The sequence below is a fragment of the Dermochelys coriacea genome, chromosome 2, assembly GCF_009764565.3.
Source record: "Dermochelys coriacea isolate rDerCor1 chromosome 2, rDerCor1.pri.v4, whole genome shotgun sequence".
In the NCBI taxonomy this organism is placed as follows: Eukaryota; Metazoa; Chordata; order Testudines; family Dermochelyidae; genus Dermochelys; species Dermochelys coriacea.
The window spans coordinates 190287211-190310190 of NC_050069.1; the positions used below are offsets into that span (position 1 = coordinate 190287211).

General features: G+C 38.0%; 1 protein-coding gene across 4 annotated transcripts; it reads right to left on the bottom strand.

Moving 5' to 3' along the window:
• Positions 1-110: 110 nt before the first annotated feature.
• Positions 111-22752, bottom strand: LZTFL1 (leucine zipper transcription factor like 1). Of its 4 annotated transcripts, none has more exons than XM_043508887.1 (10): positions 21650-21782; positions 20130-20254; positions 16990-17184; positions 16500-16560; positions 15375-15443; positions 12599-12664; positions 12394-12471; positions 9375-9548; positions 6535-6638; positions 111-156 (listed from the first exon to the last, which is right to left on the bottom strand). In XM_043508887.1, exons 1-10 carry the CDS (start codon positions 21674-21676, stop codon positions 138-140), a joined length of 918 nt encoding a protein of 305 aa, XP_043364822.1. In that variant the 5' UTR covers positions 21677-21782; the 3' UTR covers positions 111-137. The 4 variants fall into 4 exon arrangements, with proteins under 4 accessions (XP_043364822.1, XP_038249036.1, XP_038249037.1 ...); XM_038393108.1 differs by lacking the exons at positions 111-156; positions 21650-21782 and adding exons at positions 4436-5485; positions 22377-22752; XM_038393109.2 differs by lacking the exon at positions 111-156 and adding an exon at positions 4436-5485 and having other exon boundaries at positions 21717-21958.
• Between the last annotated feature and the right edge of the window lie 228 nt (positions 22753-22980).

The window sequence follows — 22980 nt, forward strand, 5'->3', positions numbered from 1 at the left end:
AGGGCTATTTTTCTAGAAAGGCTTGTTTCTTGCTGAACTTATGCAGTTTAAACCACCTGAAGCAATGAGATAATTTGCATTCACTAACCATAACCGTAAGAATCACTCTGCTGTAGGGTTGCAGTAGTTGGCGTCACTCAGAAGCCAGCAGCGGTCCTTTACAATGACAGAGACACAAATCGAGGAACCCTGATAAAACTGTTAGCTGGTATTTCAGAAAGATAAAATAGGTGGTTAAATGAGAGATCACTGTGGACCCTCAAAGACAAGTTACATGGGATATGGCCCTATTCAACAATGCTTGCTCATGTGAGAAGCTCTACTGAATGCAATGGGAATATGTCCAGTGTAAGGAAGTGTACCCAGCCAGCCTTCTGTTATGAAACTATTATTCACAAGAAAAAAAAATACAGACAGACAGTGCGGAATTTTATGAACACACTGGGAAGGGGGTAGGGAACATACCCATTAAAATGTTAGTATCCAGCATGACCTCTGAGTTTATTAATGACCAACTGCTAGACTCAAATTATGTCCTACTGGTTGCTGATTCTGTCATAGTTAATAAAAGGTAAAGCTGGGCTGCCTGAATTTTGATCTTGCAGAAAACATGCTTCACTTCTCGAGCACAAAAGCAGCTTAAGAGAGATTTGATTTCTTCCGATCAGAGGATTATGGAGAAATTGTGTTTACATTTTTCTTTTAGGTAGAGCTAAGGAATTAACATCTCAACTGGAAGAAGAGTATTGAATTTCCAGAGAGAAAAGGTGATAGATGTGCACCTGGGATTCTCATTTTTCGAGAAAGCAGAGCCTTGGGAGAAGTTCAGAAAAACAAATACATGTGGTAGCTCTAACTTCCAGCACAGTGTTCCCACCTCAACGTAACATACACATTGTGTACCGACCCATGGATTTTTGAATAACCAGGCTAATGTCAGCCCAAGAGCAGTTGTATTAAGGGTTCCATTTGGTTTGGAATGCAGCAATGTCCAACCCAGCAACACAAGCCAACAAGAGCACATTACCCTAAAGTTTCATGGTCTGTATTGGGTCCCTGTTAAATACTGAATCAAATTCATTATTTTGGCCCTGCTATTCAAAATTCTCTAAGTTTTGCCCAGGTTATCTGAAGAATCTCTGACCATGACCAACTGACTTCTGTGGTACTTAAACACATGCTTAACTGCTTTGTCAAATTGGGGTCCAAGACAGTGTAGGGATATCAATGATCACCAATTCTAGTTGTCTAACTGAGTCAATAGCCCTGATTTATCAAAGAGTAAATGTTGGCATGAACAACAATTTGAGACCTCTTGCTTTCTCTCTCCCAGCCTAACACTCCTAACCTATCACTGGGTTTTAGGACCCAGTTGTGGGGGGAAAAAAAAAAAAAAAAAAAAAAAAGTAATTTACCCACACTAGTAGTTCCATTGATTTCAATGAGACTACTCAACATGAGTAAGGGTTCCAAGAACTGGGCCCTAAATAAATAGCCCATAGATCTGTGGGGATATCAACACAATAAACCAGTGGCTCTAAGTTGGAAATGGAAGCTTTTGATATTTTCTTGAATGTATAAATAAGGCCAAATTAAGCTTTGAGAACAGCATCTGGCTCTATATCTGTATTACTCCCCCATACAACATGCTGTACCTCACTGTTAGCTTTCTTCTTCTGTAAGAAGGGTTTAGAAGAATTCAGTTTGAAATAACATTTAAGTTTTAGCTGGTTAATACAAATTGAAGTATATAAAAAAAAATGTCCTGAATATGACCTCTACAACCCCAAATGCATCACTGTACTGTATTCCAACCAATGAAAATCAATCACTTGTACCACCTTAGAACAGACTCTTGGTCAAATTCTTTCCTAAAATTACAGCTACAACTCCCTCCCCCCCAAAGTTAATGTTCCTGGGACACAATTTGTCCAAGGGACTTTATGGATTGACTAAAGGGTAAATGAACTGTATGAAAATGATGCAAGACTGACAGTGGTATTTTTAGGCAGGATTTGAACAAAACACCTAGCTGCAAGAACACATGCCAGAAGGAAATTTCTTCATTATCTCTATGTAAATAATTTTATCCCTTACAAAGAAAAGGTTAGAGTTGCTATTTTTAATAAAGAGCAATGCTGCCCTCAATAAACTGATTGTGTGTGCAGCATTAAATTAAACTAATGGAAGCTGTTGCTTTAGAGTATCCTCAGATGTTAGCATGACTAGTTAAATCCAATTATTGTTAGTCCTCATCTTTTCATTATTTTGCACACTATCTCACTATACTATTACAAATTTACTAATATTGTACTAGGATAGTAGTATGTAGCTACAGACATAGGGCCTAATCTGTGGGCTAGACCATTTAATCAATGAGGACTTCTACCTCAAAAGAAAGAAAGAAAGACAGGAATCATACAGTCCAGAGCGATTTAAAGCATAAAACTCTCTTCCTTGACAGGTTTCAGAGTAGCAGCCGTGTTAGTCTGTATTCATAAAAAGAAAAGGAGGACTTGTGGCACCTTAGAGACTAACAAATTTATCTGAGCATAAGCTTTCGTGAGCTACAGCTCACTTCATCGGATACATTTGGTGGAAAATACAGTGGGGAGATTTATATACACACACACAGAGAACATGAAACAATGGGTTTTATTATACACACTGTAAGGAGAGTGATCACTTAAGATGAGCCATCACCAGCAGCGGGGGGGGGGGGAGGGGGGGAGGAAAACCTTTCATGGTGACAAGCAAGGTAGGCTATTTCCAGCAGTTAACAAGAACATCTGGACCAGTCGACACAAGAGATCCACTTCCTGGACACTACAGTGCTAATATGCGATGGTCACATAAACACCACCCTATATCGGAAACCTACTGACTGCTATTCCTACCTACATGCCTCTAGTTTTCATCCAGATCCTACCACACGATCCATTGTCTACAGCCAAGCTCTACGATATAACCGCATTTGCTCCAACCCCTCAGACAGAGACAAACACCTACAAGATCTCAATCAAGCATTCTTACAACTACAATACCCACCTGCTGAAGTGAAGAAACAGATTGACAGAGCCAGAAGAGTACCCAGAAGTCACCTACTACAGGACAGGCCCAACAAAGAAAACAACAGAACGCCACTAGCCATCACCTTCAGCCCCCAACTAAAACCTCTCCAACGCATCATCAAGGATCTACAACCTATCCTGAAGGACGACCGATCACTCTCACAGATCTTGGGAGACAGGCCAGTCCTTGCTTACAGACAGCCCCTCAACCTGAAGCAAATACTCACCAGCAACCACACACCACACAACAGAACCACTAACCCAGGAACCTATCCTTGCAACAAAGCCCGTTGCCAACTGTGTCCACATATCTATTCAAAGGACACCATCATAGGGCCTAATCACATCAGCCACACTATCAGAGGTTCATTCACCTGCGCATCTACCAATGTGATATATGCCATCATGTGCCAGCAATGCCCCTCTGCCATGTACATTGGTCAAACTGGACAGTCTCTACGTAAAGGAATAAATGGACACAAATCAGACATCAAGAATTATAACATTCAAAAACCAGTCGGAGAACACTTCAATCTTTCCGATCACTCGATTACAGACCTGAGGGTAGCTGTCCTTCAACAAAAAAAAACTTCAAAAACAAACAAACTCCAAGGAGAGACTGCTGAATTGGAATAAATTTGCAAACTGGATACAATTAACTTAGGCTTGAATAGAGACTTGGAGTGGATGAGTCATTACACAAAGTAAAACTATTTCACCATGTTATTTCTCCCCACCCCCCACTGTTCCTCAGATGTTCTTTTTTCAGAGTAGCAGCCGTGTTAGTCTGTATTCGCAAAAAGAAAAGGAGTACTTGTGGCACCTTAGAGACTAACACATTTATTAGAGCATAAGCTTTCGTGAGCTACAGCTCACTTCATCGGATGCATCTGATGAAGTGAGCTGTAGCTCACGAAAGCTTATGCTCTAATAAATGTGTTAGTCTCTAAGGTGCCACAAGTACTCCTTTTCTTTTTTCAGATGTTCTTGTTAACTGCTGGAAATAGCCTACCTTGCTTGTCACCATGAAAGGTTTTCCTCCTTTCCCCCCCCCGCTGCTGGTGATGTCTGATCTTAAGTGATCACTCTCCTTACAGTGTGCGATAAAACCCATTGTTTCATGTTCTCGGTGTGTGTATATATAAATCTCCCCACTGTATTTTCCACCAAATGCATCCAATGAAGTGAGCTGTAGCTCACGAAAGCTTATGCTCTAATAAATTTGTTAGTCTCTAAGGTGCCACAAATACTCCTTCTCTTCCTTGAGAGGAACATCACTACAAAAAACAATTTCCACTGCCTTGTCCCCAAGAAAAAGCAAATATGATGGTACTTGTAAAGAAACCACACTCCAAAATCCAGAGTTTGATGTTGGAAAACATAAATGGTTTTATTTAGAGTTGTATGCAACGTATATATGACCAGAGACAAACAGGTAAAATGTATTAAAATAGGCTGACAGATAAATACAGAACAGTTTGAGTGCAACAATTGGGTAGTGCGATATTGAGGGTGCAATAGAAAGTAGGGGGAAAAAACCAAACCCCTAAAAGTTATTTCCCCACCAGAAAGTTACTCCGTTACCAGCTTCTCAACCTCTCTCCATCCTGCTGTCTTAATTTTAATACTTTGAAAGAATCAAGGATTCCAGTGTTCAAGTTAAAGCCTTTAGGCGAGCCCATGGGGGGGAAAATACACTTTTTGGTTTGTACTCCTATTGAGCAATTTAGAAGTCAGCAAGTATTTGTTTTCCTTTAAATCTGTACTACACTGTTTGATAACAATAGATGTCCAATGTACATCTTTTACTAGTAATGTCACTGTTGAGTACACATTCCTTGATTCCCAAATATTGCATATTTGTCCCCCTTTATCTAATGCACACCCTATATTCAGCAAGTAACTTGCAGAGAGGAAATTAGGCAGCCAGTAGGAAGATTAACCTTGAAGTTAGCTTATGGGTGATTTTAGGTGAAGGTTATGCCCGCAGCAAGAAAAAAAAAGTCACATCTTAGGTATGTAAATTGCATCTCAAAGCTATGCAGAGAAGAAGTATATATATTTTATTTTAACAAAAATAAACTCCTTTCTTTGTAAATAACTCTTAATTTGGTGTTTGCTATTTCCCAGGGAATGAACAAGGTTAACTATTAAAAAGACGAGTACAGAAACTATGACACTCTATAAACTTTGTTCTCATCTTTCAGTTCTTAAGTAAATAAAGTAGGAATTTCAGTTTCCTATCAACAAAAACTATTTTTAAGTGTTAGCAGAAGCAGAAAATAAACCATTCAAAACAAATCTCTCAAAGTATTTCAACAAATCCCTTAAAGTAACACAACAATCTGTTCTCTTTGTGTGGCAGCTTCTTGACAGACCAAATGCTCTTCACATTTTAATCATCTGGTTCGTATCTAAGAAGAAAGACGTTAAAGCTAGAGAAAGTGTAATATACCAGATAGATATTCAGTCCTCAAAAGAGAAAAAACACTTCAACCAATTCCAATTACTCATATCCGTGACATTTTCATGGCAATTTACACTGCACAATTTAGAAGGATGCAACCAACTATTTTTCATTTTAAAAAAATTCTCCTTTTAAAACACAAACTTATTTGGCCACTTTACCAGCCCTGCAACCAGTGGCCACCCACCAATCTCAAGAGCCACAGGAAGCCAGACTTCGGCTTTCTGCTTCTACAGCAACTTTGGGGTCCCAATGGTCTTTCCCCACCTCTACTTCTAGCAGCATAGCTCCAATGGAAGAGGAGCCCCTTAAAGAGATTCTTTCCTACACCCACTCAATATGGGGCCACCCACTGCCCCTACAGTGTCTGTCCTTCTTCCGCTGAATGGATGGTGTAATGGGATAGTTCCATATTAAGGAAGGCCTGAGTGATTAGGTCACTAGCCTAGAATATGGAAAACTTGGGTTTAAGTCCCTGCTCTGCCACAGACTTCCTGTGTGATTTTGGGCAAGTCACTTCACCTCTCTGTGCCTCAGTTCCCCACCTGTAACTTGAGATGGCTGGGAGTCTAGGTACCTACCCAAGCCATGAAAGCAAAAAAAGTCACCCCTACCCCACCTTGGCATTAGGAACAGGAGAGAATGGTGGTGCAAAAGAAGCAACTGCCACCCTCTTCTGCAATTCTGTGCATGGATCTTGTGGGCATGTTTTGACTCTGTCATAATCCCATGAAAATTGTTTCCTAACAATGAGTATGTGCAGCATGATTGTGACTGTAAAGATGCCAATTTAATTTTAAAGTTTTAAAAAATCATTGATATTTTGAAGAAAAATGGGTCAAGGTTGGCATATCCAAAGTTTGACGACAGCCCTACTGAATTTGTTCCAAAGAGAAGTTAACAAACTGGCTTCAAGAGAATCTGTTTTACATTTATGGAAACAATGTGGAGGTGGAACAGACTTCTTGAGATAACAGATGGAAGAGCACTACTTACCTTGAAAGTCTTCTCCGTAGATCCTTTATCTGCTCATTCTTCTTGGTGAGAATCTCTTTCATGTTGCGGAAGGCAGCTGTTTGCTGGAACTTCTTCTCCAACTCCTGCTCAACAGGATCATCAATGCATTATATTTAAAAAAAAAAAAAAATCTAAAAAAAAGTTTTATTTTTTAAAAGAACCATTCAACTGTTTCTCTCCTTAGGCTTCATTCCAGTGTTCAGTCTAGCTTTTCCCTGTCCAAAATACTTGCTGCTGTTATTACCTACTTTTGATCAATACTCAGTAGGTATTAATGAAACACTTATGGAACTTTTGGTGATACTGAGTGTTATGTAATAAAACTTGTACTAAAAACATTTGGCTTTTGATTAGATAATGCCTACTACAGTGGGGCTCTGCACAGGTACCATGGTGCTGAACAACCTTATTAAAACAGATTTAAAAAATAAAAAAAAAGAAAAATGCCCAGAAACTTTACCAGATACTGATCTGGGCATTTTAATAATATCACAAAGTTACAGGCATGTGAACAAACTGTAAATGCAGACTGCACACTTCTAGCTCACAGTTCAAGTATACTCATGACCAAATCAAACACTGGCTAACCTAGAATACTACAGAATATCCAGTCACTTCTCTACAATCTTCTTGCAAGCCTTCAGTCAAGTAAATGTCATAATTTGATGCCCTGTGATCCAAAGCATTCCAGTTGTCTTGGAAAGCCCTACAAATGTGATTTACAAGTAGTGACATTTTTAAAGCCTCATTGTGTGATGGAGCAGAAGTCTACAAGTAACAACATGTATAGATACCACAAACACAGATTTTAGCTGATAGCCATACATCTTTATGATGTATGCTGCAACCTGTAAAGTAGTATTTTTGTCTCTAAACAAGCTTTTATTTTGTAGGTCCAATATAAATAGCATAAGATATTTTTGTTTTTTTAAATGACCTAAGTGTAATTTTATTTTCTTCTCACACTGATGAACACTGTTCTGCTGAGTAGCTCACATTTGTTCCAGTAATACTAAGGTGCCATCTACCATATCTGAACAAAACAAGAATTCTTAATTACCTAGTACAAAGCTTTCCCAATTACACTCCTCCTTGCATTAAAAGTTGATCTTAGGAGATAAGGAACATACTTCCTTCAATAGAATTAGTTACAGACTTCAAAGAGACTTAAAAAATATGCATACATATACATGTTAGTGTCTACAGTTACCATTAGAAACATGCATCTCTTGAAGCCCAAACAAGTCTTTCCCTTCATTTCCATATGACAAACTGGATTTCTTCTTTCAGTTTTTAAGATAGCTTTAAAGTAATAGAACATGACATGCAACAGGGTGGATTGAAATGAAGGTATAAAATAATTTACAGTTGAATAGCATCTTTCCTTCTGCAAGATTCACAAGTATTTCACAAACTAGACACACACCAGATCAATGACATACAGCTAGTTACTAGGTCCAAAATAGCAACCTATCCATGCAAAAGCAGGCCACACTACATAGGGAATGGGGAAGTTTTGGTCAGTGACACAATAAGACAAACTGTTCTTCATGAGAGATATAGTGTCCATACAGTGTAGAAAGGATCTTTGTTCTCATGTGACCTCTACATAGTTAGCATGACAATCCACTTATCTATCTTAGGGTAAACTAGGCTCTTATGCCTTCTATCAGGATTTAAACCCGTGTTTAGATATTTCAAAACTAATCCTTAGATCACTAAATTAACCCCACAGGTTGTCATATAACCCCAATGACGGGGGAAGGGGGTGAAGGGGAAAGAAGTCATCTAAATATTTGTGCGAAACTAAAGAACGAGGTTGACAGCCTTGAGACTGTCAGAAACAAAATGTGTTCAGTTAGTGGCATTCCCCAACTTCGCTTTTTGTTGTAGATAGTTGCCAATCACATTTCAGACAGAGGACTTCTGTTCTGTTTAGAATGAATGTAAGATTACCTTTGTTTCATGCAAAATTAACATGCCATTTCCTCACAGCTATACTTGTGTGTCAGCATAGGTCTAGAAACAATCTGTTAACTAGTGTTCCCTCTACTGGTTCTACAGAGAAGAAAATCACAGCATGCAGTGTTTTTCCAGATGACATCATTAATTCAAATATGCATTTATGCCTACATTTTTAGAGCGTTGCAGGGGAAGTTGTCAATGGTAATTATCAAACCAGATGCTCACATCACTTTCAAGATGTAGGGGACCAAATTGAATAAGTTAATCCTTCTTCCCCACCCCACTCCCCAACAGTGCAGTGTGTCATTTTCAGCCGCAGTCTGTGAATTAGAAATATGTTCAAGGGCAAATTCTGCAATCTTCCAACATTACAACATTTACTGTGGACTTTCCAATACAAAACTGGTGTCTCAACTGATTACTAACCATCCAAAGTAGCCAGCTTCCACAAGGCAATCACAACTTTCTTGTGGTGGGAATCTGGTGCTACCAACTTTTCACAGAGGTACCAAAAAACAACAACAACAAAAAAAAAACCCCACTTCATTCTAAAGATTTGCAGTCACTGTTCACGATCATTCTGAAATGGTTGCAGAACCTGTATTTAAGTGTCCGTCAGATTGGCACCAACCAGTGGGCTGTGTTCCATATCTATGAAATAGACTCTCTTCACTCTAACAAGGGAAGAATATTAAAAAAAAAAAAACAACAAAAAAAAACTCAAACACCAAAAGATGGTGTGATGTATCCCTAGTAATCTGCATGTAATATACAGAATCTTTGTTACATTAGTAGACAGTCAAAAAAAAAAAGCGAACAAAGAGCTTATCTATACACTGCAATAAGAAGCTAACCTTTTCAGCTGTAGATAACTGGTCCTGAACCTTGAGTAGGTCATGCTTTGTTGTCACCAAGTTCTCTTCCAAGAACTTTTGGTTTGCATTACTGTCATTCAGAGTCTTCTCAAACTGGCACCTAAGAGCAGACACTGTATCTTCTAGTTCACTTATATCCTGAGTTACGTTAGTCTTCAAAAGAAGAAATATTAAAATGAATTTTTTTTTGCAAAATCCTAAATGCAAAGAGTGCATTTTAAATTTGTTGAAAATGATCACAGAATGTCTTTAAATGGCAAACTGCAGTGCTTTAAATAAGGTTAACCCCCTCCCATAGATCACAAAGCAGTAAAAGAATACACGTTTAGCCTTCAGAAAGTGTCAATAAATACATCTTAGGGTGAATGGAAAGGCTTCTTTTCTGCCAAGTCAAGATTTCAAATTCTTAGAAACTGCTTCATTTCTCTGTGGGAATTATATTTCATTATCTCCTGTCAGTTATCACTTAGGATACAAATTACACACTATATGAAGTGTATAAAAGAAGTTGAGAGAATATAATGAGAACATACATGGCTAGACTGTAGCTTTTAAAGCCACTGACGTTATGAGAGGTGTAGAGGAAGGGTGTGTGTGTGTGTGTGTGTGTGTGTGTGTGTGTGGTAAGTAAAAGGAACACACCAGCACTGAAGCCACACTGTTTGGAGAGGAGATACAAGAAGACTATCTCCACAACTACAGGGAAAGCATACCTTGATAGCAACAGTCATCTGGTGAAAAGCAGCAACACACATGCCTTCGAGCACCAGCCCTGCGCCATATGCGTGTTCAGTTAACTGCCATGTCCATGTATATTAAAACCTCTCATTTATAAGAGAGGTATTTGATAACTAGACTCTTGAAAAGAACATTGTGTTGAAACAAAAGAATGAAGTCTCAATGCATTTGTATCAGGACTCAGAAAAGGTCTGAACTATCAGGGCCTCAAAGGAACCAAAATCTAAGAAGGAAGTTCAGGCCTGTTTCATGCTAGGGAGCTAAAAGCCGAGAGCAGGAATTCAGTCAATACGGTATTCACCGAGAAACAACGTTTACTTTATCTTCAAATGTTTTGGGATTGATGCTGTGTTGAAAGATGCTACACAGTTAGGAAATTGCATTTGTCTCTAAGCATAGTTTGTTCCTCAGTAGTCTACATGCCTTCTCTTCCGATTTTGAACTCACTAATGACTGGGTCTCTGTGACAGACATGATCTGCTGTAGTTTTGATGATAGTAGTTAGACGGGATGCGAGTATTTTAAGCCCATGTTAACCTGGGGCATTAAAGCATGATTAGGATTATATCATTTTACTGACATACATTTTATTAAAAGGCACAATGACACCAGCTACACTTAAAAAGCAGACTCTAGCCACCTAATATTTTCAGAGATGAAGGTGGAGTACATTAATTCTTCACCTTTCCTCATGGGGATAACATCTATTTTAGAAGTTCTATTAACCAAAATAATCCCATGTAAGATCACAATTCTTTTAAGAAGGAAATCAAAATCTTTGAAGACTATGTTTTAAAAAGGGTAAGCATGGAGGATCTAGGAGATTGGCTGAAAAAGATTTCAACCTGTGTAAATATTTCACTGCAAAATCAACTAGCTAGATTCAATCACATATATATGTCCATGAAAAGGAAATTTAAGAGCTGAAGGAGAAGCGAGTGGTAAGTGGGGGAAAACAACTGGCTTCATGGGAACTGCAGGTATTCAAAACACCTGAAAGTTAGGCCAGCTGATGCCTACACAGACAGGCAGCAGATAAGACTTGTCTCCAGGCCTTTAGAACTACCAGTGTAATAACTACAATTACAAGACTTAAGTCAGATAAGGAAAGTAACTACCATTGAATAATATTATTGTATGAAAAGTAACAGATCCTAAAAATCACTAAGGGGCACTATAACGTATTAAGAAAATAGAGTACATACCATAAACCATTTAGAAAGCAAAATAAAAAGAAGCTTGGATTAAAAATATGGAAATTAAGAGGACATACAATTTTTTTTTAAAACAGGGAATTGAAAAACTCACTTCAAAGTTAGCAATATTGCAGTATTAGAAATGTCAGTTTTTCAACTTTACTTTCATAAAAGGCAGAAAAAGCTAAATAGGACTAAAACATTTCAACTCATTTGTTACAAGATGAACTGAAATACTTTGAAAAAAATCTGTTTGATTCACCTTTTTAATTTTTATTTTTTTTTGGCCTATACATTTATTTTCTTAATAATGTGAATACCTAACACTTTATTAAAAATATTTTTAATCTGTCAGCAGTTCAGGTTTTTCCATTTCTATGTTTTTCCTGCAATAGTTAATCACATTTGGATCATCAACTTTTACAGGAGAAATCGGAGACCCTCAATTCAAGTGTTGACAGGTAAATGTAGGAAGAACCATTTTTGATGAAGTGTTTAAGGTATAGTTGTAATTTAGAGGTCTGTGGGTTTGATCCTATACTCAAGTAAGTCAATGGCAAAACTCCCACTGACTCCATTGGTATAGGCTTCGATCCTATTTGTGCATGTTTTTTAACAATATATGCTGGTATACTTTCCAAAAAAAACACCCACTATCCATACACATAAGGAGAATATACAATAATATTGACTAAGACAACCTGAACATTTTATTGCTGAATCAGAAAGGAAACTAGATGACATCTCTATTAACAAAAGAGGAAAAAACAAAAGTAAGAAAAAAAAAAGCATAACACAACATATACCTATAATATTAAACTCCTTTTGATCTTTAGAATACAAAGAAAAACTTTGGAATGGTTCTTATGATAATTTCCTACCATGGATTAGGTCACACATAAGCATGAAATATTTTTCTTAAATGATCAGAGCCCTAAATGTTAGTGGGACCATGGCAACCCTGAACAGGACCTTTGTGTGCCCCACAAAGCCAACTGCACCTGTCAGGTCTAATTAGTTCTACGTGACTTGGTAATGCTAGTTCAATGGAGAAAACAGCCAACCTTTTGATCTCCCTGAATCATCTGTAAATCCTTCAGTGATTTCTCTAGTTTTGATTTTTCATCCAATGCACTTGTAGCCTGCAATAAATTGGAAAGCTTAATGAAGCATCTTTTACTGGAAATGAGAGAATTACAATTATGTTCTTTCTATTTAGGTTTTTTAAAATGTACATATATTTACTATCCTGGTTCATAGTGACTTTACCTGTGTTTCTATTGTCTTGAGTCTGGTCTTCAGTTTTTCATTTTCTTCTTGAAGTCTTGTAATTTCCTTTTGGTAAATAAAAATTAGTTTAACCATGAACACTCTTGTATGACTGAATTTGATAGACTTGCAGTTATTTTCAATTATTTCAGGCAAGTAAATATATTTTCTAGTTTGGAAAAAGCTAACTACTATGTCAATGCTTAAAAAGATTGGTTTTTCTTTATGGGCTTGATCCTGCATGGTCTTGGGCATCCAGGCCTCAACAGAGCAGAGAACTTAAGCATGTTCTTACCTAAGTATATGAGCAACTGTAGCGTAGTCTATAGGACTATTCATATGCTAAAGTTAAGCATATGCGTAAGTTATTAACTGGATCAGAGTCAGAACATTCAGTACCTTGCAGGATCAAACTACATAGGATAAGGAATAATATTAACTGAAACAAAAGTAAAATTGCATTTTAGAGATATAGATCTTATTTGTGGTATTTGTCAAAATGCTTTCCAATCAACAGGACAGGAAACAATTTATTCATGTTCACTGTTTAAAACAAAAAGAAAAGGAGTACTTGTGGCACCTTAGAGACTAACAAATTTACTTGAGCATAATTTGAGATACATCCGATGAAGTGAGCTGTAGCTCACGAAAGCTTATGCTCAAATAAATGTATTAATCTCTAAGGTGCCACAAGTACTCCTTTTCTTTTTGCGGATACAGACTAACACGGCTGCTACTCTGAAAACTGTTTAAAACGTGACAGATAGGCTCTTCCGAAAAATCAGGCAACCCCTCTCAAAAATCCTCTTTTAGCCAAGTAGGAGTGCAAGTGATCTTAAAACGTTTATTTTAAAATGTATTTGTTCAGTCTTCATATACATTATGCCAGTGGTTCTCAACCAGGGGTATGCGTAATCCTGGGGGTACACAGAGATCTTCCAGGGGGTACATCAATTCATCTAGGTATTTGCCTAGTTTTACATCAGGCTACATAGAAAGCACTAGTGAAGTCAGTACAAACTAAAATTTCATACAGACAATTACTTCATTATACTGCTCTATACACACACTATACACTGAAATGTAAGTACAATATTTATATTCCAATTTATTTGATTATATGATAAAAATGAGAAAGCAAGCAATTTTTCAGTAATAGTGTGCTGTAACACTTGTATTTTTATGTCTGATGTTGTAATCATGTAGTTTTTAAGTAAGGTGAAACTTAAAAACTTCTGAAAGGGTACAGTAGGTCTCTAAAGGTTGAGAGCCACTGTATTATGTCAACAGTTGGGGAATGAAATAGTTTAAATATTAAGGCTGTGATCCTACTGTTATTTATGTCTTTGGATTTAGGACTGGAAGGGACCTCCTGGATCATCAGGTTTGCAGCCCTGTCATATAATCCCTTTCATGCTTCACTTTAAATACGGGTAATTCCATTTAAATTAACAATTACTCTCCTGCTTAAAGTTACTCACGTGCCTAAGTGTTTGCATAATTGAGGCCTAAAGAGCTTTCAAGTTCACTTGTATAGTTATATTCACCATGTTAACCTTGGTATTCTTTCTTTCAAATACTTAGGAATAACTGGCACAGTACCACAAATAGTTTTCCCTACCTAGTTTGACTTTTACTTAAACACAATATCTGTAGAACAAACTATTCTCCTCAAATAATCCTGAAAACCTCTTTCCTGCAAAGTGATTCCAGAAAAACTACTGGCACCACGCTGCAGAAAAAGTTTGCTTTGCAACAACAGTTACCTTTCACTTAGGTGCTGTTCCTGCTGAGTCTGTCTGCTGCTTCCTATGTTTTGTGTCACAAAATGTGACAAAGTTTTATTGGTCACAGTAAGTTTACATTTCAGCAAAAAAAAAAAAATCAATCATATTTGGATAAAAAACTGCAATGTAATATTCTATTATGTGGTGTTGGATGTTCTAATTATATTCAGTAATAAACAAAAGTAAATTTGTTAAATGTTAAAATTCACTTTAAATATAAAAATTAAACAGTATAAAAGGAGTCTCCATCTTCACTTGATCTCTTGGTGACGGAGAAAGAAAATACAGCTCACCACTGAAAAAAAATCTCATGAGAGTCCATGCATTACTAAGTTCTTGTAAGGCTAGTTCTATTTCTTTATATTAAGTTTTCGGGTTATTTAGTAGTCTAAACTATTGCTGAATGAATCACCATTAAAAAAAATTTGAATTTGCTTTACAATAATTTGAAAATCTGTAACAAATGGGAAATTGGAAATTTGTAAAGTTGAAAGGCAAGTTCTAATTTTTTTTCTTTTAAACTGTGCTTCAATTAGAATTTCATTTAAACAACTGCAAAAATAAAAATAAAAAAAAAACAATTTAAACAAAATAGAATTTGACTTTGAAAATCTCCAATATCCCATTCACTCCAAAGATGAGCTGCATTACTTGTGTTTCAATCTACTTTCCAGAAGTCCAGTCTTATCAAAGATCAGCAAAACATCACCTGCCACTAATCCTATTAATTAGAGAAACTGTAACAGTAATCGTTTTTTCTAAAATGCATGCATAATAAGTTTTATATTTGCAATACATTAAATGCCACAAGCACATAATTAAATGAATCTTCAAAAGTGTTTCATTTATTAAAGCGACTGAAGTTTTGTACGTTTCAGAGTAGGCGTCTAATGTATTATGCAAACCCTGATTACTGGGTAGCATCTAAGTTCAGCTGAATAAATTAAATGCTCATCAACCCCAAATATGTCAAGGGAACAAATTCTTACCTTGTTTAGCAGCTCTGATCCACCTTCATTTAATGGAGCAAGTTTAGGCTTAATGAGCTCTGAACTGGGCTAAAGTAATGACAAAGATACAAAAAATTAAAATGACATGTTTTCTTTCTATTTTTTTTAGTAGCTAAAATAATTTCTCCAACTCTATCCTTTTTGCTGTCTGGTGAAACGCAACCAATGGATTGTTTATTCTGAATTTATTTTATTATTTGTTCAGGCTTGGGCTCTTTCATTAAAACTCACAAATCTTATATAAAACTTGTTTTCAATTTTTAAAATATTTGCAGAGTACACATTTTTTGAACTAGACTCTTTTTCAGAAGTCTAAAAGACAGAATAAAGAGAAGAGATTTCTGAAACTAAAATATGACAATACATTTATTTTACAATTGGCATCCTTAGAACTGAAATTAAGTTTTATTTAACTAGTTTTAAAACTGAGATGGGAGGTAGGATCTTAATACTGTATATACAGCTCCCGATGCTGCAATTATCACAAGTCATATAAGTTAGAAAACACTAAAAGAAAGAATGAATGCCTATGTCTTTAAAGGAGTACAGAATTTATAATTATCATAAATATTTACATCCTTTAAAATAATTTCTGTTCACTGTAATCTATTTACATTTTCAAATACCGTGTATGTTAACTGGGTATAAATTTGGCAAACAAGATCCAATACTTGGTCACGTCAGAGAAACCTTACTTTCTTTGTAATAATAAGATAGTCCTTTCTACCTTGCAACTTATAAATATGGTCAAGATTTAAAAAACAAAACTGTGCCTCCCCAAAAAACCAAAACAATACCTTACATGTTCCAAAGAGGTTAATGAAAAAAGCACTTTTAGAAAGTCAGGCCACTTACTTTGGTGACTATATAGAGGGTCATGGATCACTGTTCAAGTTGCCATTTGAGGCGCATACACTAAGTGGCTATATATAGATTTTGGAACTTACCTTTAGGCTGCTATTTTTGAAAATCTTTAAAGGTTATTTCTAGCATAAATACCTTTACTCTTAAGCACAAGGAAATAGTCTTTAGTAAACATCTTTAAAAAATTTAGTGGTTTCATAAGGCATTTGATTATAGTATTTCAGAGTAACAAATCTCTACCTTCTTGTTTGAAGACGTAAATTCTGCTTTTTCAAATTCAGCAACTTGCTCTAACAATTCTCTTGGAGAGAAAAATAAAGAGAAACATTAACTTTATTAGACAACTAATCTTGTTAAACACAATTTACAAGTCAGCTGATGTGCTTCTTATTCAAGTAAGACTTCCAAGGCACACAGGATCAGACCCCTGGGTCAGTACAAAAAAGGCAACATAAGTACACCCTATATACAAATAAAAATAAAATTCTAAATAAGGAAATTCTAGGCAAGCAAGATTATTATTTACATGGGCAAATCACTTCATGAAGAAGTTAAAATCATCATTTGTAATCTTTTAATTGAAAAACTGCATCTGAAACTAAACTGTCATTGGTATAATAATCTTAGAAAATGATTTTAGAGGTGTAAGAGGTGAACATAACAGTATTTAGTCACTTTAAAGATATCAGTGAAACTATTCTCTATTTCTATATAATTAAAATGAGGTTACCTATTTTCCAGCTCAGAGATGTCAGTCTGTAGCTTAAGGTACCACTTCTCAGCCTGTGAAAAGAGTTGGCGTAGAAGTAACACATTGGTGTATGCTGTATTAATGAGTTCTGATTCCACTTCACTGTGTACCACAGTCTGCAACCCATCCAGCATTTCTGTCACCTCATCTACTGTGAAAGTCTCCTCCACCAGCCTAAACAGAAAAGTTAACAGTTAAGCTCTGGAACTGGTGATCTAGGGAAGTTGTGGAATCCCCATCATTGGATGTTTTTAGAAACAGGTTAGACCTGTCAGGGATTGTCTACGAAGGTAACCTTAATCTATTATTCTAGATAACAATGTCATTAACAATTTGTTTAATATTTTACTTGAATCTTCTCTCTGAAAGTTTTGATTAAATACAAATTTTATAATTATAAATTTTGTTTTGGGCCTTAAATCTAATTTTGATTTACCAACCGTAATATGTAACTCAAGGTTACAGTTTCACAGCAATTTAACAAATCAATTCCTATTAAAATTAAAAATTAGAAAAAAACTCTTGTAGCGATTGTTTAGATTGAAACCTTTTCCTTTCCGTACTTTTAAAAGCAATTGTGATCTACTGGATATAATGTACCTGGACTTTCAGAAAGCTTTTGATACGGTCCCACACCAAAGGCTTTTAAGCAAAGTAAGCAGTCAAGATAAGATAAGAGGTTAAAAAAGATAGGAGAAAAGGAAGGAAAAAAATGGTCAATTTTCACAGTGGACAGAGTAGGGTTCCCCAATGATCTGTACTGGGACCTATGCTGTTCAATAGAGTCATAAATGATCTGGAAAAGGGGGTAAACAGTGAGGTGGCAAAGTGTGAGGATGATGCTAAATTACTCAAGATAATTAAATCGAAAGCTGATTGCAAAGAGTTCCAAAAGGATCTCACTAAATTGGGTGCCTAGGCGACAAAACCACAGATGAAATTCAGCATTGATAAGTGAAAAGTAATGCATAATGGAAAACATAATCCCAACTACATATACAAAATGATGGGATCTAGATGAGCTGTTACCACTCAAGAAATAGATCTTGGAGTCATAATGGATAGTTCTCTGAAAATATCTGCTCACTTTGCAGTGGCAGGCCAATTTTTTTTTTTTAAACAGAATATTAGAAACCACTAGGAAAGGGATAGATAATCAGACAGAAAATATCATAATGCCACTACACAAGTCCATGGCATGTCCACAGCTTGAATATTCCAGGCAGTTCTATTCAACTTTGTGATGCTAGTAAGCCAAGGGCCAGCTCTGGCCAAGGCCATAGGTGTTAGCTTGGAACTGAGAAACTCATAGCTGTAAACTAAACCAGCTCACCTGTGTGTTAGTTTTGTTCAAAATAGGTATTAGTCTTCTAAGAACATATTTAGTGTTTAAACTCTATGAAATGCTTGTAAATTACTTTAATTTCACTTGTAATGTCTATATTCCATGCTATAAGGAAATATGTAAGTTTTGCTTTATAGCTTTAAAAATGTTTGCTCTGAACTTGTGAACCTAGGCACAGGCCATTAAGAATAATCACAATACAAAGGATTGGTGAATGGCCCTATCACAGCTCAGATATGAGCTGGTCTGATCGACTGGAAGGCCAAATGTAAAGATAAAACAGGGTCACAGGAAAATGTGTCATCTCTTTGCTGTTTGAACTCTCACAGGGCCAGAGATTCTAAACTGAAGTGAGACACCCCACACCAGGTTTATCCCTGGGTTTACCCTGAAAGACATCTTGAATTGACAGATCACTACAACTGCATCCGATGAAGTGAGCTGTAGCTCACGAAAGCTTATGCTCAAATAAATTTGTTAGTCTCTAAGGTGCCACAAGTACTCCTTTTCTTTTTGTGAATACAGACTAACACGGCTGCTATTCTGAAACCTGTCACTACAACTCTGTCACTCTTAGGATTTAGGTTGCAACTACTTTGTATTATATGCTTGCTTGGTTTAACCTGTAAATGGCTCTTATTTCTTTTTCCTAGTTAATAAACCTTTAATTAGTTTATTACAGAATTGGCTACAGGCACAATCTTTGGTGCAAGATCTAGGGTACCAATTGATATGGGGTAAGCAACTGGTCTCTTGGGACTGGAAGAAACCTGAATAGTTTGTGATTTTTCATGTAAGTGACCATTAATCACTAAGTCCAGCTTGCCTGGATGGCAAGATAAACAAGAGAGCATAAGGGGACTGTCTGTGATTCTATGGTAAGACTGATATAGTGATCCAGGAGTTCACATTTGTAACTGGGTTGGTGAAATCTAATTATAAAACATACCACCAGTTTGGGGTGTCTGCCCTGTTCTTGACAATCTGGTCTGAGGTAGGCACTTGTGGTCATGTGCCCGTCCAGACGGGACAACATTCCCATCTCAAAGAAGATATATTAGAATTGGAAAAGGTACAGAAAAGGACAACACAAGTTATTAGGGATATGGAAGAGTTTAGAGAGATTAAAAAAGACTGGGACTGTTCATCTTAGAAAATAGATGACTAAGGGGATATATGATAGTGGTCTATAAGATAATGAATGGTGTGGAGAAAGTGAATAAGGAGGTGTTATTTACCCGGTCACATAATTCGAGACCCAAGAAATTAATAGGCAACAGTTTTAAAACAAACAAAAGGAAGTACTACTTCACACAACACAACCAGTGGAACACATTTTCAGGACATGTTGTGAAGGCCAAAAGTATAACTGGGGTCAAAAAAAGAATTAGCTAAATTCATGGAGGATATGTTCCTCCATCAGAGATGCAATCCCATGCTCTGGATGTCCCTAAACTCTGATTGATAGAATGGTGGGACTGGACGACAGTCAATAGTTGCCTGTTTTGATTATTCCCCCTCTGATGCATTGACCACTCTTGAAGAACAGGATACCGGGCTAGATGGACCATTGGTCTAGCCCACTATGGTGACCATTCTTATTTTTTCCTTGGCAGGGATATACAGACACATTCCATACAAATTAGCTGTTTTACACACGTGAGGTCAAACATATTTGATAGATAATTTAACAGATGCCTCAGGATTAATCCCTGGCAGAAGAGTCTTGCTCTCCTTGGGCTTTTGCTTTATTATTTTTCCCTCCTCATGGTACCTGCTGTCCTTAAGATCCTGAAAGCAAGAATCCACTGTCTTGAGACGGAGGCCACGCTTGGAACGAGCGAAGCGCATGTAATTGATCACTTCATTCTGGTGGTGATCATTTAGACCCAGCTCTGCCTGTGGATCAGGGACACAGTAAAGGTTAACATATCTATGAGATAAACCTAACATAGATGACTTAGGTCCAGCTCCACAAAGGTATTTACGCTTCTAACTTCCTCTAATTTCAATGGAAGTTAGGAATTTAAATTTCACTCTGCAAGTTAAACGTAACATCTTGGATAATCAAATCTGAAAATTTTTTACAAATAGGACTGACTTTACACTATTGTTTATACTTTTTATTTACTTTGTGCACTTCTAAATCAGCTTAGACAATGAAATAGCCTTGGAATGCTCATCTTTGTTTGGGGTGGACAGAAATGGATGACTTTTTGGGGGAAAATATGGACTTTTTAAATTTAAATCAGTTTTTAAAATTTTGTTAAATGATAATAAGTTTTTCTTTTAAAAATAAACCTGTTTAAAATTAAATCTGAATACAAAATATGTTAAAGGCCTAAATTAATAATAATTTCTTAAAACATTTAAATGAAAAATAAATGTGCTGAATCCAACTGCCTCTAGCAAAGGCTTCTTTTCTATATTAAATAATCAGGGGGGAAAAAAACCTAACTTTTGAGGCCAAGCTTTATAAATATGATACAACATGTAGTATTATACACTTGTTTTTTTAATAAAAATAAATTTTATATGCTGTTTGTGTGTTAAATTTCAGTTACTATCATAATTCAGCTTGACCCAAGTCATGATCAAAAAGTTAGTAAATAAACAATGTATTATTCACCTTTTTCTAACATATGAAAAAATACACTTAATTAGAATCGGAAAATATTAAGCTATGTAATTCCTTAAATAAATGTATGTAGTTCTAGTGTACCCTCCTAGGTAGTACAAAGATGTACCAAATCTAGTGTAAAAGTTCTATTTAGTTGTAGATCAACATGTTTTAATGGTTGCATCAACCAATGAGAATGCACTACTATTTTAGAAAACAACTGAAGTACAAACTGAAAAGTTGATTACAATGAATGATTTAACTGGAGGCTCTGCATTTGGGGAGTTAAATCGCCTCGATTTAAACCAATCCACCCTGCCTTTGTTTACTGTTTTCATGCATTTCAGCCATTGTTTCATGTTCTCTGTGTGTGCCTATAAATCTCCCCACTGTATTTTCCACTGAATGCATCTGATGAAGTGAGCTGTAGCTCAGGAAAGCTTATGCTCAAATAAATTTGTTAGTCTCTAAGGTGCCACAAGTCCTCCTTTTCTTTTTGCGAATACAGACTAACACGGCTGCTACTCTGAAACCTGTTTTCATGCACTAACTGTAATGCCTGGCTAAAAACAATACAGCAGGGGAAGGTCCGGTTCGAATCTCAAACTAGAAGTGGGTTTAACGGCAGCCAAGAAAACAGCACTGGATTCCTAACATTAATAAAACCAACCCACACTGGTTTCTTGCAAGTCTGACCGCATTTGTGGTTGTTCTCAAAGCTCCCAGAGCCAGGTGATTTACCTGACAATCTTCAGTTTTGTTTAGGGAAGCAGAATAAGTTTCCAACCCTCATGGTTGTGGAGAAAAGCCTGAAACGGTGACCCGCTCCCGCCCAGGCAAACACTGCGGGCTGCTTTCTAAACACTGCGCTTGGCTTCTAGGCCTGGCTCCTGATGTCTACGCCTGGGGCTGGCGATGCTGGGAATCATCACACTGGCGCCTACAGCGGCAGCTCCTGCTCGACCACCACGACTGACGGCTCGGGCAAAGCCACCCTGACGGGCAGGACCCTGGGCTAGGGCCAGCAGCAGCGCCGCTCAACTGAGCCGCCCCCGCTCAGGGATTTGGGGGAGGTGGGTTCAGCGCCCGGGGACTTGGGGGGTGGGGTGGGGTCCAGCGCCTGGTGTCGGGCCGCCCCGCGCTGAGGGATGAGACGGGGGCGCGTCTTTGTATCAGCGTCCCGGCCGCTATTCGGCAGGGCGGCGCGGGGGTGGGCGGGGCCACGTCCCGGCCCGCTCGCTCCTGAGGGCCCCAGTAGCGCTGACCCCGGAAAGGATGGGGGGAGCTGAGTCCAATCGGCGGGCTGGGGCGGGGGAACAGGGCCACTGGGGTAGCGGGCTCAGGACGGTCCCAGAGCCGGTACCATTCCCAGAAAGGCCGGGATGCAACCTCGTTACTCACCATGGCGACTCTAACGGATACTGGGAGGCGACGGCTGATTATACAGCGACGGTTGCCATGGAGAACAAAACCGCGCAGGGTCTTTACTACGATCTCATTGGACGATTCTGTTCCCGTGACCGGAAGTAAGGGGGCGCGGCAGCCGAACGGATTATTTTCTGCGTCGCGTGGATTTTTAGGGCGGTACTGTACTGGCTGTGGCGGTTTCCAAGGGCGACGTAGGCGCGAGCTGCTCGCGGAACGCCCCCGCCCCCTGCACATTGCGCACGCCCCTTAGCCCGTCTCTCGCGCTCTTTGCACGGAGCGTTGCTCTGAGCGCCCAGGCCGGACGGGGGCGCGCGCCTCCCTTCCTCAGCAACCGCTGCTCACCTCGCCCCTTGACTCCCTGGTCCACCTGCTTAACAGTATTGACGTGTTGGCCATGGCCACTGTTGGCCATGACGCCAGCCCTCAGTTGCCAGGAGTCTCCCGTGGGTGGCTTGCTTCACACGGGAGGGGACGCGGCTGATCCCGCGGAGCCGGGTGCTGCCATAGGTGCCAACTCCGTAGGTGCTCTGCGGCTGGAGCACCCACGGGAAAAAGTGGTGGGTGCTCTGCACCCACC

What these genes read in the sequence shown, in the direction of transcription:
- LZTFL1 (XM_038393108.1), bottom strand. Translation starts at nt 22,637, where the DNA reads ATGTGCAGGGGGCGGGGGCGTTCCGCGAGCAGCTCGCGCCTACGTCGC. An exon ending in TGATTCAGGGAGATCAAAAG is followed by an intron (nt 9,549 to 12,393) that starts GTTGGCTGTTTT and finishes CTTCTTTTGAAG; the next exon opens with ACTAACGTAACTCAGGATAT. An exon ending in AGTTATCTACAGCTGAAAAG is followed by an intron (nt 6,639 to 9,374) that starts GTTAGCTTCTTA and finishes CCTGTTGAGCAG; the next exon opens with GAGTTGGAGAAGAAGTTCCA.